The 19,843-nt window shown below is 37.0% G+C and overlaps 1 protein-coding gene across 1 annotated transcript; it reads right to left on the bottom strand.

Annotated features, from left to right (window-relative positions):
* Positions 1-5,177: 5,177 nt before the first annotated feature.
* tnfaip8l2a (tumor necrosis factor, alpha-induced protein 8-like 2a) lies at positions 5,178-18,520 on the bottom strand. Its single transcript, XM_067424863.1, has 2 exons — positions 18,079-18,520; positions 5,178-5,696 (listed from the first exon to the last, which is right to left on the bottom strand). The coding sequence occupies exons 1-2, from the start codon at positions 18,394-18,396 to the stop codon at positions 5,454-5,456; spliced, it is 561 nt and encodes a 186-aa protein (XP_067280964.1). The 5' UTR covers positions 18,397-18,520; the 3' UTR covers positions 5,178-5,453.
* Positions 18,521-19,843: the final 1,323 nt, after the last annotated feature.

The raw sequence follows: 19,843 nt of genomic DNA, 5'->3' as shown, positions 1-19,843 counted from the left end.
TCTTCCCTCAGGTCTGACTGTGTCTGAGGCTGTGGAGCCGCGGATGGAGGACAGGATTCCTCTCGCTTCCTGATCTGAGACCAGCCTCACCAGCACCGGCTCGCAACGCTCTTCTTCTCACTTCTTCTTTTGTATTTTTCTAGTGTTTCAGTCAAATTATTGCAATAAAAGCAAAGCAATAAATCATGTTTCTCTTTTTCCCCAGTGTTTTTACAATGCCAACACTTGTCTTGTTTTTCAGAACAAATATCGAAACATTCTAAAATCAAGATACTGAAGGCAAAATCACATCAGATATAAAGACTTTAGAGTTTATGATTAAAATGGGCGTTGGAAACTGTGTGTGTGTGTGTGTGTGTGTGTGTGGGACAGGACCCACCCACTTTTATCGTCTCTAATTCAGCACGTCTGTTCACCTACCCCAAACTGAGAAACACTTATTATTAAACATGTTAGACGCTTTATTTCCACTTTTCTAATATTTTCTCCTTTTTTATTTTAAATAAACGCCTTTCCGATCTGATGTGACGGGGTAAGGGAGTAGAGCGAGTGTGGCACGAGGCGGATTCAAACCTCAGATTGCATCAAAACATGATAACCTATGTCTTACCCCTACACAGTGTTGGGTAAGTTACTTTAAAAAAGTAATTCATTACTAGTTACTAATTACATCTTCAACAGTTTAATTAGATTACTGTACAAATTACTCTCCAAAATGTATTTAATTACGTATTACTGATTACTTCTTAATTACTTTCTAAATCCGATATCAACCTCGAGTTTAGCAATTCAAGGATAGACATGAAACGGCTCTTTTAATTTATTCAAATACATAAATTACTCTTATTAACTGACCACAGTATTAAAAATGTGAGAAGGAGACATAAAAACATGCATTTTAAAATTAGACTTTAAATGTTGATGTTAATTCCACTATTGAATTATGTATAATCATATTTAGTATTTAGTTCAATTACATCAGAAGTAACTGTAATTAAATTACAGAAAAAATAAGAGTAATCCCTTACTTTACTTTTTCAAGGGAAGAGTAATTACAGTAACTCATTACACCAACACTGCCCCTCCACTAAAGCCACGGTAAATATCTCAGTGATTTCTGTGATTTCGTCTGGCCCACTCAATCGTTTAGTGAACGGCGGTATATTTGTGTTTATTGCAAATGGCATCTAACGTTACTCCAGCAAAAATAATTCTGAGAGAGGACCCGCCCACTTAGTATTAGTTTCTGACACCCATGGATTAAAACAAGAACCAATATCTGCTAATAGGCTCAGAAAATGAACTTAATTCAAAAAGATGAGCAAGGTTATTTTTCTGACCGCATTGGCATGGGATGGATGGAGGGATGGACGGATTGGTATAGGCTTAATACCACAATTTGGGCTTCGGTACGGTATACCACAATCTAATACTGAAGGACCGATATTAAAACAGTACCATACGGGCATGGCCAGAGCCAGCTATGGGGTCACTGAGGTCTGGACCTGTATTTTCCTGAGGTGTAAATAATAAATGTTGTGAAATAATTGTCTAATATATAGTATTAATTTAACACTACTTTAGTGTTGCAGGATACAGCACAGCACACACTGAGCTTCTCATCCGAGCGTCCTCAGCGTTTGTCACCGCTCATCAAAATATATTTGAGATGATCAATCAAAGTAGACGGGGTTTACATTCACAGAAGATGCTTAGCGTAAATTCCACCTGATATAAAGTGTGTGTGCACAGAGCTAAGCATTTCATATTTGACAGCTGATTTAGGATAGAAATGTTTAACAGCCGACAAAAGGTCAACTCATAAAAATGTCTAAATTTGGCCATTTTGAATTAAAAATAGGCTTATAATTCAAGTGATTCATGTAACTAATGTAATTTTTTCTAATATAACACATTTTGTCAATGTGAGGGGAAAAGAAACATTAATGAACCCCATAGGTGGGGTGCAGTGTAACATCATATGATATTCCAATGTTATCTGATATCAAAAACATTTTGTCAATAAAAATAAAAATGAAAAATTAACAAATTTAAGTTTGACAACCAACACATTGTAAAATACAGCTCTACAACATATTTCAAATATAATAATAAATACATTCTGACTATTGACTCAGTGTTTATTCACCTTTTTCTTATGGTCTCTCAGTTCATAAAAGTATAATATATATATATATATATGGGGCCTTTAAACGTCTTAAAAATGCACATGTAGATCAGAATTGTTCTCTGGGATTATTCCTCCTAACTAACTTACCTCAAATTTGAGACCTCACTGATTTTGAGCTCATAACAAACTCACAAGCCTAAATCCTAAAGGCCTAAAAAGGTGCTTTTCTGAGTCGAATACACACAAAATTGTGTAGAAATGTGACACTACTTTAGTGATTAGTCTCACAAACACAGTTAGTAGAAATCTGAACGTCACTGGTTTTCATACGAAAAGTAGTCACATGAACGCTGGAGATTTCGCAATATTGAAACGATCCTATGTATGTGCGTTAATCAGTGTTAAACGACAATAAATGTCTGAATTAGAAGGATTATGCTCTCACCTGTCCAACTCGTCTTGTACAGGTCAGGAAATGACAGATGCTTGGCCAGGTTTGATGCTTCTTCAGCAGTTTTGTAAGCAAAGTAGGCTATTTCCTAATGTCGCCTTCTCCTCTCTTTATTAATTCGTTTTGGACGTGTTGAGTGAGATTCAACTGCTGTAACGTTATTCATTTTGCTCTATGTTGCCGGTTTGACGTCAGTTTGTGTAGCGCACTGCTACCTAGCGGTGAACTTAGGAAACAGCAGCATATACCGAAATGAGCAAAATCATCATATCATACCGTTAGAAATAAAATATATTCCGGTATTTTTCCAGTACCGGAAGGATGTGTGGAAGGATTAGTGGATGGATGGATGGATGAAGGAATGGAAGGATTGGCGGGTATGTATGGATTGGCGGATGTATCCCAGCTAACAGGGAACGTTCTCAGAACGTTGGCTAACGTTATCTGAAAGTTCTCTCAAAGTTATCAAAAAAACGTTCTCGCAGTAACGTTATTAGAACGTTGTGCCAATGTTATTTGCTATTGAGAAACGTTCTAAAAACGTTACCTATAAAACGTTATTCTTACATTGTTAGTGGAATGTTTTAAAAACGTTACTACATTAAAAAAAGTATTAGTCATTACAAATTAGTCATACAGCTTTTTTCTCAAACTTCAGATACATAATTTGTATATCCAGAGACAACTTAATGACACTTAAATGCTATTTTCGTGTATATATTTATTTTTTTACAATCAGAAGAAAAATCTAGTAAACTAATTATGTATTAAATATAAATGTAATATAAATATAAAAGCCAATTATAAAAGGGGTTTTAGCTTTTTTTTAAGAAAGAATAAGATGTAAATAAACAAAAGCAAGTACATTAAAGGAGAAAACAGGAATCTTTTATTTGATCATACTCCACACCCTTTTAGAACGTTATTTAACGTTCTTAGAACCTAATGAGAACGTTAATACAACGTTCCACAAACTGGACATTTCAACGTTCCTAGAACGTTCAAAAACTTTTTAGAACTTAATGGGAACGTTAGGGAAACGTTCTTATAACCTAAAATTGTTAGCTGGGATGGAAGGATTGGCGGATGTATGGATGGATGGATGGAGGGATGGATTGGCGGATGGATGGATGGATGGAGGGATGGATTGGCGGATGGATGGATGGATGGAAGGAGGGATGGATTGGTCGATGGATGGATGGATTGGCGGATGGAGGGATGTATGGATGGATTGGCGGATGGAGGGATGTATGGATGGATTGGCGGATGGAGGGATGTATGGATGGATTGGCGGATGGAGGGATGGATGGAAGGAGGGATGGATTGGTCGATGGATGGATGGATTGGCGGATGGAGGGATGGATTGGCGGATGGATGGATGGATGGAGGGATGGATTGGCGGATGGATGGATGGATGGAAGGAGGGATGGATTGGTCGATGGATGGATGGATTGGCGGATGGAGGGATGTATGGATGGATTGGCGGATGGAGGGATGTATGGATGGATTGGCGGATGGAGGGATGTATGGATGGATTGGCGGATGTATGGATGGATTGGCGGATGGAGGGATGTATGGAAGGATTGGTGTGCAGAATGATGGATGGATGGAGGGATGGATAAACGGTTCATTTTGAAAATTTGCTGACCTTATATATTATTTTTCCATCTCAAAGTAAATGTTTCTTGATTTAATACTTTGTCATTTTAAACAAGACAAAAATACTAAGAAATCCACATTTCAGTGTGTGATCGTAGAACAGTCCGTTAGTGGAAGTCTCCTCATACTGCACGAGTCCAGCTCAAACTTCAGTGTGAAGCAGGAAACAACCCCACAAACTCTTAATATTCATTTATCAAAACTATCATAACGTGGAGTATTGCTGAACACAGGCCGGCGTCTGAAGACTGAGACAGCACTCGAGAGTGAGTGAGGAGGAACAGATCAGCCGGAGGAATACTCGAAATAAAATTAAACACCACTTTATTAATAATCTTCAATCAGAGCCGAGTCTGCGGTAATACTCAACACAGAGAAACATGAAGAGAGAGGCAGAAGTGGAGGATTTTACTGGTACATACAACTGTACAAATATCAGTGTTGCTCAAGTTCTCTTCGGTTTTAGTTTTAAAGATCGATGGATGATGGAAATCATGTTAAGATGCAGAAACAAAACCATAACTGTTTTAAAAGATCAATCATTTTAAAATTGCACTGCAAAAAATGCTCTTCTTATTTAGTATTTAATTCTTGTTTCCAGTTCAAATATCTAAATATTCTTAAATCAAGATGCATTTACTAGATCAGTAAAACGACATGAGATATTTTTTCTTGTTTTGTTGAAAATAAAATCTAAATGAAGAGAGTTTTTGCTTAAAACAGGCAAAATGATCTGCCAATGGGGTGAGAAAAATAATCTTATTTCTGATTGGGACGGAAACAAGATTTCAATCAGAAATAAGATTATTTTTCTCACCCCATTGGCAGATCATTTTGCCTGTTTTAAGCAAAAACTCACTTCATTTAGATTTTATTTTCAACAAAACAAGAAAAAATATCTTCTGTCGTTTTACTGATCTAGTAAATGCATCTTGATTTAAGAATATTTAGATATTTGGACTGGAAACAAGACAAAATGACTGAGTGAGAAGAACATTCGTTTGCAGTGTGAGATCTGTCTTTCTTCTGCGAAACACAAATAATGACTTTATATCATCATTTGCATTCCACAGACGAAAGCCAGTGATTGGATGAACTCTGTCTGTAAATCTCTTGACTGTGAAGTATTTGTGTCTCAGTCCGTGTGTGTGTGTGTCTCAGTCCACATGTGTGTGTGTGTGTGTGTGTGTGTGTGTGTGTGTGTGTGTGTGTTCAGAGTTTGCCCTCCTCGATCATACGGTTTAGGCCGGTGCAGATCTTCTTCAGGTTGCTCGACAGCGTCCCCTCTGGGTCGTACAGGTGTGTGAGCAGCTCCGGATCCGCGTAATGGTTGAAGACGTGCCGGATGCGGTCCAGAGATTTGGGCGTCAGGTGTTTCTCCACCAGCTTCAGCAGTAGATCCCGACAGTCCGTCAGCAGGTCCATCATCACAGTCTTATCGAACGTGAACTCCACCTGCCGAGAGAGATGCTGTCTGTCAATAATCTCACGTTAATCTGTGATTAACTCCTTCACAGAGTGTTTTCACGTCAAGCTTCCTTCCTTTCTCCAGCGCTCTTCACACACAGAGCGGCTTTACTGATGATAGGACATGCATTTCGTTTTAGATGAAAAGCTAAAGTAAGTTTTCATTGATTACTTTCTGGTGCAAAAACTGATTTCAAAATGTAAAGACACGTAAAAAAATGAAAACAATAATGTAAATATTATTTTAAATTTGAATATTTTATTTTAAAAAGTGCATTTAAAAAGAAATAACAAGCATGATTTCATCTCTTAAGTGTCTTAGTGTGTGTTTTGGTCATAATTTAGACTTTTAAAAAAATCCAATTTCAGCTTTTTATCTCATAATTAGGACTTTTAAGCACAATTTAGATTTTTAAGTCATAATTTTGACTTTAAATAATAATTTAAAAAAATGTATTTCATAATTTACAAATCTGATTCCAAAAAGTTGGGACACTATACAAATTGTGAATGAAAAAAGGAATGCAATAATTTACAAATCTCATAAACTTATATTTTATTACCAATAGAATATAGATGACATATCAAATGTTGAAAGGGAGACATTTTGAAATGTCATGCCAAATATTGGCTCATTTTGGATTTCATGAGAGCTACTCATTCCAAAAAAGTTGGGACAGGTCGCAATAAGAGGCCGGAAAAGTTAAATGTGCATATAAGGAACAGCTGGAGGACCAATTTGCAACTTATTAGGTCAATTGTCAACATGATTGGGTATAAAAAGAGTCTCTCAGAGTGGCATCTAAGGCTCCATCAATGCTGAAAGGTCTATCCAAGCTCTAGAGCAACATCTGCTCCATCCAGACGGCGTCTCTTTCAGGGAAGACCTTGCATTCTCCAACATGACAATGCCAGACCACACACTGCATCAAATACAACATCATGGCTGCGCAGAAGAAGGATCCGGCACTGAAATGGCCAGCCTGCAGTCTAGATCTTTCACCATTAGAAAACATTTGGCGCATCATAAAGAGGAAGATGCGATAAAGAAGACCTAAGACAGTTGAGCAGCTAGAAGCCTGTATTAGACAAGATTGGGCCAACATTCCTATTCCTAAACTTGAGCAGCTCGTCTCCTCAGTCCCCAGACGTTTGCAGACTGATATAAAAAGAAGAGGGGATGACACACAGCGGGAAATATGGCCACGGCACAACTTCAGGAGATGTGCTGATGCCATGAAATATCAAATAAACTTATTTTTTTGTAAGTTTAAACATTTGATATGTCATCTATGTTGTATTCTGAATAAAATATTAAAATTTGAAACTTCCACATCATTGCATTCTGTTTTTGTTCATAATTTGTACAGTGTAAATGAAAATGAGCTGATCAGTAATATAGTTGAATATTTAGTGTCCCCAACTGAGCAAGCAAAAGCCAAAGCCAAAGCCGACAATGGAAGAAACCAAAACTCCTTCAGTGACAGAATGAAGAAAAAACCCTTGTGAGAAATCAGGCTATGTTGGGGTGCCAGTTTATCTGTTATACGGTAGGGGGCGCTGTTCTCATCTTCTGAATGAGTACAGAATCTCCAGATCAAAACACAGGCGAAGAAGAAGTAGAAACCAGTGATAGAGGCATTGCAGACGTACGTCAATTATATACATAAACATATGAATCAAAACGGCCTACCGACTCCATCTGTGTTTGATCATCGCTCTGAAGCACTTCTGGATGTAGTAAAATCTGATTTTCTCAGCCTTTTGCTCAAAATGTTGCTTTTTTAATGAAGCTTACCCACAAGTGTTGATGAAAAAGAAAGCATGGAGCTAGAATAAAACAGGTTTGTTTGAAAGCTTTACAGGGTTTGTGCTTTTGATTTATTTCATATTCAGATATTCATACAACTAAATATTCTGGGGACCATGAAAGTTTCATAAAAGCGTTGGCTGGCTCCTGGCAGGAGAGAGTTAATCATGATTAAAAAATGCCTTTCTTACTTAGTATTTTTTGTTTTGTTTCCTGTCGAAATATCTAAAAAGTGTTAAATCAAGATGTGTGAAAAGTGAAATTACTTAAGATATTTTGTTCTGTTTTTCTGGGGAAAATGAGAATGAAGTGAGTTTTAGTTTAAAACAAGCGAAATGATCTGCCAATGGGGTAAGCAAATAATCTTGTTTCTGTTTCTGTCTGGGACAGAAACAGGAAACAAGATTCAAACAGAAACCAGATTATTGGGTAACACTTTAGCACACTGTTCTGTCATTAATGAGTAACTACTCAAGTGAGTAACACAATATTAACACTATTAACTAACAAGATACTCTAATTAATGAATTAGTAAGTAAAAACAGTTCATTTTAGCTTATCAATAGTTTTACAATTTTTTTCATAACTCCCCCCAGAGGACTACTGTATACTACAGGTTCATAATTAACATGAATAATGCATACTGTACTGAATATTTATGATTGATTTATATTCATTCTAAAGTGAAGGTAATGATAACCCACTAGTTGTGTTTCTACATCCTTCAGAAGGAATAATTTGGATCAGTATTATAAAGTGAAGATCAGAACTCTGTAGTAATTGTAAGCTTTTGAGTTTTTGTAAGGTTTTGGATAGTAACACTCAGGGGCGTGGGACTGGGGGGATAAAGGGTACTGAGTAACCAGGGCCCAAGGCAGGGAAGTCCGTTTTCTATACATACACATACATGGTACGGGGGCCCGGCAAGATGGTTTGTACCCAGGGCCCAAAATTTGGTGCTACGCCCCTGGTAACACTAGTGGGTTATCATGATCTTCACTTTAAAATACTGTTACAAATCACTAGTTATTCCTACTGAAGGATGAAGTAACACTTGAGTCATTATGAAAACCCTACAACACCTCAAAAGCTTACAGTGACTTCAGTCATTACTGTAGTTATCATGTGTGTCACTTTATAATACTGATCCAAATCCTCCGTAATCCCTTCTGAAGGATTTAATAACACTTCAGTCATTACTGGTGGGTCACTATGAGCTTTACTTTAGAATTAATTGTACATTATGCATCATTGACATTAATTATAAACCTGTAGTATATAGTAGTCCTCTATGAAGTATGAAAAGAGTTACTGATTAGATAATAGTGATATTAGTATTACTAACTCATCTGTTAATCAGAATCGTCTCTTGTTAGTTAATAGTAGTTACTAGTGTCACAAATCAGGCCTCTGGGGCTCCTTCTGATCGCCACCAGAGGGCTCCCTTACCTCAATATTTATCCCCATTCCGGACTTCATTCCCCATTATCCTTTGCCCTGACTCATCAGCAATCATTGTTTACACCTGTGTGCCATTAGCCTCAGTCTTTATAACCATGTTCACTCTGCCAGTCACCGCGAAGTCTTGTAAAGTGTAACACTGCAATTCTGAGCGTTCCCCCATGTTTATTGTCTCTTGGTCTTTGATCACCTGCCTGTCTCTGGACTATTCTCTTGCCTGCGTTCCCTGCCTTGTTGTGTTGTGTTGTGTTGTGTTGTGTTTGTTTGTTTGGACTGCCTACACGGATTGTGATCTTGCCTGAACTCTAGACTTCGATCGTGGACTGTTGATTAAATAAAATTGCATTTGGATCCCCAATCCTGTGGACTCATTGTTACAACTAGAGTGTTAAATAATGCATTACTCACTTGTTCTTGTGTTCATTAATTATGGGTCAGTTTTATAAAGTGTTTGAGATTATTTTTCTTACCCTACTGGCAGATCATTTGGTTTGTTTTAAGCAAAAATATATTTAAGAATTGCATAATAACAAATAAACAAATAAAAAGCCTTTTTCTTTGCAGTGTATTGAACTGTACACTATAAAAGATATTACAAAAATTAGTGACCTGGTTGCCTTAAAATTTAGAGTTAATTGAAATTAAAATTTTGAGTTAATACGATGAACATATTTGAGAATTGACAACCTTTATTCAAATATTATTATGTGTGTGTTTTATTTGTGATGACGCAGTGAAACATGGCAAATTGTGCTATTTTTATAATTTATGTTTTTTTATGTGGTTCAGATACAATAATATTTTGAGTTTCTATTTATTAAACCAATTTCCTTCATAACTCAAATTTTTAATTTCCCTAAACTAAAAATTTGAAGGCATCAAGGTTACTTACTTTTTTAAGTTAAACCAACAATATTTTTTAGTGTAGAAACAACACAAAAACGGTATATATTTCACCATTTTCTCAGTAGCATCTCTGTTTCTAAGTCCTGTGTTGTTTGATGAACATTAGACTGATAGTAGCTGTTTATTAGGTCACTGTCACTTTAAGATCTGACACGCATTCAATGTTCTCACAACTCTTTACAGTCAGTTAAGAGGTTTTAACTCATAACTCTTTAAGAATGAGCTCACAAGGATACTGGCCAATAACGATTATTTATACATAAATGAGTGTGTTTATGTCCATTCAAGGGTGAAAGAGAACCCAATGGTAGCATAAAGTAATCAAAAGTTACGGCGTTTGGAACTAAGGGAGCCTTTTTGTTTAGCCATTGCATTTTTTTAATCGTTCCTCAACATTGTCAAAACAAAATTGTACCTTTTAAGATTGTTGATATTAATATGCTGATTCTTGATATATGTGTGGGTCTAACCCTTGTGTGGGTTTATGGCTTCTTTTGTTTTGAACAATTATGTGTTTTGTTTACACTGTAACAAAAGCCACAAACTCACATAAAAATCTAAGTCAAACTGCCCAGCTAAAGGAAACACTGATCTCCATAATGGTGACCAAACTTTTTCAATCAAACATCAAAATATAAACCTGTTAATTCTCAATAAGAGCTTCTATAGACGTCTTTCAGGGTTGGAGCCAAACTTTGCAGGACAGCGGCTCACTAGGACAGAACTGAGGAAAACAATGGTATAATTGTACCCTAAGGACCAATTTTGTACCTTTAAAGGTACAGTTATAAATTGCACTTATTGCGCATTTTGTTCCCCAAGGAACAAAACTGTTAGCCTGGCTCTGCCCTCCTACGTACTTCCGCTCAATTTTCATTTTCCTTCAGTACTCCGTCTGCGACTGCTGTGTAGTCTTAGGTTTTCTCCGAACAAATTTTTACCGGTCCAATCAGCGAACAGAGGGAGTGTCTGAGAACGATGACGTTGATGTCGAGCGCTAGTTTGAGATGTAGTTCAGTAATGGCGGCGGAGAAAGATGCGAACGAAACCATTCATTGCATTGTGGCACCGCTGCTGAGTATCCAGAAGTTAAAGCCGGAGCAATAACAGTCTTTGCTGGGGTTTGTTGGTGGCCCTCCAACAGGGTAAACTCGGGAAAAGTTTGATTTTCCAGATCGCTTCGTTAGTGATGAAGGAGTTGGCAAAAGCTATTCGGACGGTAACTGTTTCTCGTGGGGTCGGAAGGTATTGCCATCATTTAAGTTACAGGGACTGGTCGGTTATTATATTGTCGTCCGTCTCTCTCACCACCCGCGTAAAAATCCCCGGCCGAGTTACCGACTGCTTTTGACAAACACAAGGTCGTGTTGATGTAATAACTTGTCCGAATCCACATCTCTGAGTTTTCAACAATATATCACTTCAAAATTCACTGTTTGTAATCATTTTTGACCCCTGCAGAACACCATACGGTTGCTTTGCTGTTATTAGGATGCATTTATAGACTTGTATTTCCTTAAAATGCTGGCAAGTATTTAGAAGAGCAATATATTTCATCACCGCTCAAACAAATTAAAATAAAAGCACTTAAACATTTGAATTGGTCTGTTATTTATAGCAGCATTTATTATCATACCAAGCATATGACATTTTATTTACAGCACAATGATGTTATGGACCACGTGAGCGCCGCGTTCCCGATCACAAAGCTCTCCTGTCCACCGTGGCGTGAATAAATCACAATCCGAATGCACGAGTTTTAGGTTTTATCCTATAGTTTTATTACTGAGGTGGCATGCACAAGTGCACTTTAATTTTGTCGGATTTCCATGAGTGAAACAGGCGAAGGGCGCATGACATACGTCACGACCAAACGTTAGCGATTGGTTATGGCAGATCCAGAGCGGCTCAGGGCAGATCCAATAGTTTTAAACCTCAACAGAGTGCCCACCTTCGCGGAAATAAACCCTTGTCAATGGAGAGTGGCCAGACTCTATGTACAAATGAAATGTACAAGAGTCTGGTAAAACCAGGCTACAAAACTGTACCTCCACTGTGCCTTTTTTCTGAGAGTGCATGAGGAATATCTTGTGATAGACGCAATGTTGATTTTTCAATCTGGAGCATCCGCTGTAAGAAGTGCTGTGTCGTTTTCTACAATCTTTGCATGTTTAATGAAGTTACGAACAAAAACGCCTCATGAAATCTGCATATTTGTTAACAGTTGGCTTCTGTGCTTTATGTGCAGTAACTCCGTGAAGAATAACTCGTGATTGACACAGTGGATTATGTTGATGGACTAATTGTGAGAATCTAAATAAATAATTATAAATAATTATACAAATCCATATATTATAATATTTACATACATTTACAACACGCTCAAGTTTAGTCAAAGATAATAATAATTATTAAAAATAAAAATAATAATTAAATAAATATATTGTTCAATTACCACAACAGTGAAGGATCTCATGGGTATTAATATTAATATTTTAAATCTATTATAAACCATTTTGACAATTAGAGCATTAGACTCTGCATGATATCAAGGATTTTGTTAATACGTGATGATGTTTTCATCATCAATGAACTAACAACATCACTTGATGACATTTGCTCGACTCTTTGTTCCTTAACAAATGTGTCTCACAAACACAAAGCAGCCAGAGAACTATTAATATTACACAGTCAAGGGTCAAGAGCCCAACTAAAGCAAACACTGATCTCTATCATGGTGACTTTAAACAAAACTATTATTTTCATTAAAACTGAAATAAAGTCAATCTGGTTAGTTATAAGTTAGTTCACATATTATTGTTAGGTTTAGTAACTTACACATTTTTACTTATCGAATTTAAGATTGCATCACAATGAAAAAGTCTCCATCTTAATTTGAATCAGCAACAGACGAGGCGAAAATATAGTTATATTGGTTAAAATTTCTCATGGAAGACCATGTTACACCAACTTGAAATAATTAAGTTAGTAGAACTTTTTCTATAACTTTGAGTATACACTACTTCATCTATTTAATTAATTTGAATGTTCGGGTTTACAGTGTAATGGACAAAATAAGCTCACTCAATTTATATATGAACGCATTTGGAGACGACAGAAAAACACACAGAGAGCATAAGCTTTTGCTCTGACAGACTCGAGACCACCCGAACGCTGTGAATCCGTTCGGATCATTTTACTAATTTGATCTTTGAATCTCATTCATTAAAATGAACAAATCTTTTTTGAGTCATTTTAAGCAGAATATATAAATGAAATATTACATATAATGACCAAATCCCCCAACACATCAACTTATGTGACAGTAAGCGCGTTTCCATTACCCTTCAAATTGTGCAAATTGAAATTGCGAATTGAAAATACGCCCAATGGAAACGCGGCAATTTCGCAAAAACTCTCATATATCGCAAAAAAGTTTTTACGCTCTCATGAGGTGGTTTTTCAGGCGATTCGAAAAAGGACATTTTCGCAAAACTGCAATGGAAACGTTTTTTTCACATTTACAGGTCACCTGTTGCGGTGACGCATTGCTGCAACATAGGGCCTATATATTATATTTTCCACTCAATTGTGTCGTAATAACAAGATAATGTAGTTAAAAGGACATATATTTTCTCCTAATAAGGACTACAGGCTATATATACTGTAATTAAGACATATATTCAAGAAATGTATTAAAGCAGAAAGAGCAGTTTCAGCCTTACTCAAAGGCAGAGGAAACAGGCCAGCTACGCACGTCAGTCCATTCCAGACGATCTTAGTTTGCTTCTTATCTAATAAACAGGCAATTAATTGATGAAACATCGATCAAAATAAAAATACAAAAATACAAAACTAAATATATTTTTTAAGAAAGACTTTCTAGAAAATAAAACGAAGTGATCAAAATCATGTGACTCCCCAGGTCTCAAACATATTACGATTCTTACTCATGCTGCTCACTTTTCATAATCAACATATAAATTAAAATAATAATAATATTACAGACTAATGTTTAGGCCTAAACGCAGCCTATATAGTTTCGTAGTTAGGCTGTTTTCTTTAACCCACGGCCGATAAAAGCGCTGACGTTCTCATTTTTTCCTTCTTCCTTTAAGAGAGATGAAACAATTCACAATACTCTTGTCATTTTTAGCTCTACAGATGAGTTCAAGACATGATTATAAACTATAAACTGTCTATTTTTATTTGTGGACTCTGGGAACTAATTATTTTGCATGCATTCACTCCAAAAGCTGTCTACGAATTTTTTTTTCGTTTATTAAATGCCATTTTTTTCTTTTCCAAAGCATTTCTAAATTCAGTTCAAATGCCAATCAAACGAAATATCTAGCCAAAATAACGAAAGTGGTAAAAATAAAAATAAAACATTTGAGTTAACATGCAAATTCAAATATTTCGCTCTTCTCTATATGCGTCAACCTGGCGCGCGTAAAAGTCGATCATTCTTTACAGATGACGGTTTCGGTTTGGAGAGAAGACGAGACGGAGTCCTTTATTAAACTCATAAAAGACAATATAGGATTACAGTAATACTGGATGCTAAACACAGAAATGCTACATTATCATGAAGACCTTGAAGCAGATCTGACACACACACACACACACACACACACACACACACACACACACACACACACCTTATATCCGTGCCGCTTAAGTAACCTAAGGGGCTTTCCTTGCCATTAATGCTGGGATAACACATATGTCTCCTTCCAATAAAAATAATGGCTAGTGTGATGGATGGGATATACCTTTACAAACCTACCAAGTGCCATCATTTTGGACTGACCTATCGCGAGAGGAAAGTAATATGTTTTAGTCGCATAACTGCAGCTATTGAAACGCTGTCATTTCGCAACAGTTTTTTATCGACATTTAAGAAATATCGCAAAAGTTTTTCGCAAATCTGTAATGGAAACGCAGCTAGTGATCACTTCGCGAATAAGAAAAAATTGCAATGCAAGGACAAGCCAGATTATAAAAAACAGAAACTAATATTCATTGCTTATATGAGTCGTACGTTCCTTTCGTGATGGCGTTTACGTTTTACATGGCATGAGAAAGTCACATTAATCAGAGGGGCGCAGAGCTGAAGTGGTTACGACTGGATGCACCCAAAACCTTCTTTTAGGTTAGGGTTAGGGGTCGGTGTTGGGAGGGCTTTTATTGTGCCATTAAGGCAGCAGCCATTTAATAATTTACACTGTTATTATTACATCCTCTTAATGTACAACATTACTGAGGTCAAATACTATGCATCTGTAAAAATAAAGTATAAATTGCATGTAATTACTATTGCAAAGAGCAGGCACTTTTACATATGTGTACATATAATATGTCCCTATTTTCACTTAGTGCAAATAACTGCTGCCTTAATAACAGTAGAATGAATGAAAGAGATCATATGATGCAATGCAAGCCAAAGGATGACAAGACCCACCCACTTTAAGACCAATGATGTTTGACCCACCCACTTTAAGACCAATGATATTGGACCCATTCACTTTAAGACCAATGATATTGGACCCACTCACTTTAAGACCAATGATATTGGACCCACTCACTTTAAGACCAATGATATTGGACCCATTCACTTTAAGACCAATGATATTGGACCCATTCACTTTAAGACCAATGATATTGGACCCACCCACTTTAAGACCAATGATATTGGACCCATTCACTTTAAGACCAATGATATTGGACCCACCCACTTTAAGACCAATGATATTGGACCCACCCACTTTAAGACCAATGATATTGGACCCATTCACTTTAAGACCAATGATATTGGACCCACCCACTTTAAGACCAATGATATTGGACCCACCCACTTTAAGACCAATGATATTGGACCCACTCACTTTAAGACCAATGATATTGGACCCACCCACTTTAAGACCAATGATATTGGACCCACCCACTTTAAGACCAATGATATTGGACCCACTCACTTTAAGACCAATGATATTGGACCCACCCACTTTAAGACCAATGATATTGGACCCACTCACTTTAAGACCAATGATATTGGACCCATTCACTTTAAGACCAATGATATTGGACCCATTCACTTTAAGACCAATGATATTGGACCCACCCACTTTAAGACCAATGATATTGGACCCATTCACTTTAAGACCAATGATATTGGACCCACCCACTTTAAGACCAATGATGTTTGACCCACCCACTTTAAGACCAATGATATTGGACCCACCCACTTTAAGACCAATGATATTGGACCCACCCACTTTAAGACCAATGATGTTGGACCCACTCACTTTAAGACCAATGATATTGGACCCACCCACTTTAAAACCAATGATATTGGACCCACTCACTTTTAGACCAATGATGTTGGACCCACTCACTTTAAGACCAATGATATTGGACCCACCCACTTTAAGACCAATGATGTTGGAACCACTCACTTTAAGACCAATGATATTGGACCCACCCACTTTAAGACCAATGATATTGGACCCACTCACTTTAAGACCAATGATATTGGACCCACCCACTTTAAGACCAATGATATTGGACCCACCCACTTTAAGACCAATGATATTGGACCCACTCACTTTAAGACCAATGATATTGGACCCACTCACTTTAAGACCAATGATATTGGACCCATTCACTTTAAGACCAATGATATTGGACCCACTCACTTTAAGACCAATGATATTGGACCCATTCACTTTGAGACCAATGATATTGGACCCACCCACTTTAAGACCAATGATATTGGACCCACTCACTTTAAGACCAATGATATTGGACCCATTCACTTTAAGACCAATGATGTTTGACCCACTCACTTTAAGACCAATGATATTGGACCCACCCACTTTAAGACCAATGATATTGGACCCACCCACTTTAAGACCAAGAATATTGGACCCACCCACTTTAAGAGCAATGATGTTTGACCCACTCACTTTAAGACCAATGATATTGGACCCATTCACTTTAAGACCAATGATATTGGACCCACCCACTTTAAGACCAATGATATTGGACCCACCCACTTTAAGACCAAGAATATTGGACCCACCCACTTTAAGACCAATGATGTTTGACCCACTCACTTTAAGACCAAGAATATTGGACCCACCCACTTTAAGACCAATGATGTTTGACCCACTCACTTTAAGACCAATGATATTGGACCCACCCACTTTAAGACCAATGATATTGGACCCATTCACTTTAAGACCAATGATATTGGACCCACTCACTTTAAGACCAATGATATTGGACCCATTCACTTTGAGACCAATGATATTGGACCCACCCACTTTAAGACCAATGATATTGGACCCACTCACTTTAAGACCAATGATATTGGACCCATTCACTTTAAGACCAATGATGTTTGACCCACTCACTTTAAGACCAATGATATTGGACCCACCCACTTTAAGACCAATGATATTGGACCCACCCACTTTAAGACCAAGAATATTGGACCCACCCACTTTAAGACCAATGATGTTTGACCCACTCACTTTAAGACCAATGATATTGGACCCACCCACTTTAAGACCAATGATATTGGACCCACTCACTTTAAGACCAATGATATTGGACCCACCCACTTTAAGACCAATGATATTGGACCCACCTACTTTAAGACCAATGATATTGGACCCATTCACTTTAAGACCAATGATATTGGATCCACCCACTTTAAGACCAATTATATTGATCCATGGTAACGCAATGTCCGATTTCAAAATCGTTTTCATAGGATGAATTTTTAGATATTTTATGATGACGATGATTTATGATGATTACTAAAATATATGATACAAAAAAAAGGCCATCAAAAAAAGAGCACCAAGCATCCCACCTGGGGGGCGGTGACAGTTATAGGCCCGTTCACACACAACCATTATACCTCTAAAATGAATGATAAAAACATTGACAGACAATCAGAATACATCCTGCTTTAAAGAGTTGCTAGGGTGTTGTGGATGGTTGCTACCGTGTTATGAGCAGACACTTCCTGTCTGGTATGAAATGACACCACAAATGCCACAGGACGAAGCACAGGCTGAACTTTGAGTGGTTTTACTAGTAGTAGTAGCACTAGTGATGCTTGACTCGAGAGCACTAATAAATCATAATCATGCAAACATTATTAATACGTGAATACTGCACCTCCTGGAAGCTGATGGCCGTCATGGCTCCGTGATGCAGCTTCTTCCTGAAGTCCTGAGCCAGACTCAGCTCATCTGCACTGAACTTGTCGTGTCGGAACAGAACTCCCACCTTCACGGCGACCTTGATCATGTTCTTCACCACCTTCTGGGCCTCGACGCGGTTCCCCGAATGCTCTTTGGAGACGCGGTACAGCTCGTCCAGGACCTCGCTGCTGTTGTCGTCGATGAACATATGAGCCATGGACTTGCTGGCCATGTGACTGAGGATCTTCTTCTGGGCCTTCATGGCCATGTCCTTGGAGCTGAAGGCCTCCATCCCGCGTCCTGTGCTAGAGAATGGACGGACGCAGACATACAGTGTGTGTTTACCTGCGTGCTGCAGTCGGAGGAGTGTGTCGAGTGTTTGAGGAAGTGCCGTCTTCCGCTGTGTAACTGAGAGGAAACTGTGATCGGAGAAAATATGTCACTTCTGCTTTCTGTCTCTTTTACACACTGAGTTTCAGGCTCTTGAGAGACGTTTCAGACCATTGGAAGTGTGACAGTAAGGACACAAACTAACCTGAAGCTTCACCTCTAGACTTCACATCAACCTCGAGCCGAACACACATGAGGCAGTGAAGAACCTCTCCAGATCTCTCTGATATCTGTGTCTTTACAGGAGAAATTAGATTAAAACAGAAAGCTTCACCCAGTGAAGAGCAGAGTTTACAAACCGGGGTTTAGGGCCCTCAGGGGCCGCAAGAGAGAGCTGAAGGAGCTTTAGAGAAAGATGGCTAAAAAAAAAAAGTTTAAAAAAACAAAAACCAAAAAAATAGATTAAACTTTTTTTTTATAATGGTCTAATAATAATTTACACTCTAAATAAATAATAAAATTAAAATGATGAAATTGATTTATCATTGTTTAAAATGCATAAATGGACTAAAATAAAATAAAAAAACTTTAATAAAAAATGATAAACAGAAATGTATGTAAATACACCATTTTGTATTTAAAATAAATAAAACCTGATCATAATAAATAATTGATTAAAAAAGTTAATTAAATAAAAATATATTTTATTAAAATGAATAATTTTATTAAAATAAATAAAACTTGATGTAATTAATAATACATAATATATTAATAACCATTAGAATAAAAAGTAATTAATAAATAATTTTATTATATGTTATTAATATTAATAATCAAATTAATAATAATATATAAATAAATCTGAACAAAATAAATGTATTAATATATATATATATATATATATATATATATATATATATATATATATATATATATATATATATATATATATATATATATACAGTCTTGTTCAAAATAATAGCAGTACAATGTGACTAACCAGAATAATCAAGGTTTTTTCGTATATTTTTTTATTGCTACGTGGCAAACAAGTTACCAGTAGGTTCAGTAGATTCTCAGAAAACAAATGAGACCCAGCATTCATGATATGCACGCTCTTAAGGCTGTGCAATTGGGCAATTAGTTGAATTAGTTGAAAGGGGTGTGTTCAAAAAAATAGCAGTGTAGCATTCAATCACTGAGGTCATCAATTTTGTGAAGAAACAGGTGTGAATCAGGTGGCCCCTATTTAAGGATGAAGCCAACACTTGTTGAACATGCATTTGAAAGCTGAGGAAAATGGGTCGTTCAAGACATTGTTCAGAAGAACAGCGTACTTTGATTAAAAAGTTGATTAGAGAGGGAAAAACCTATAAAGAGGTGCAAAAAATGATAGGCTGTTCAGCTCA

The sequence above is a fragment of the Pseudorasbora parva genome, chromosome 19 (assembly GCF_024679245.1).
Source record: "Pseudorasbora parva isolate DD20220531a chromosome 19, ASM2467924v1, whole genome shotgun sequence".
NCBI classification, from domain to species: Eukaryota; Metazoa; Chordata; class Actinopteri; order Cypriniformes; family Gobionidae; genus Pseudorasbora; species Pseudorasbora parva.
Note: the sequence above shows the minus strand (reverse complement) of the source record. Positions and strands in the feature narration are given on the sequence as shown.

Coding starts and splice junctions, on each gene's coding strand:
- tnfaip8l2a (XM_067424863.1), bottom strand. CDS start 18,396: ATGGAGGCCTTCAGCTCCAAGGACATGGCCATGAAGGCCCAGAAGAAG. Junction 5,697..18,078: donor CGGCCATCAGCTTCCAGGAG/GTGCAGTATTCA, acceptor CTCTCTCGGCAG/GTGGAGTTCACGTTCGATAA.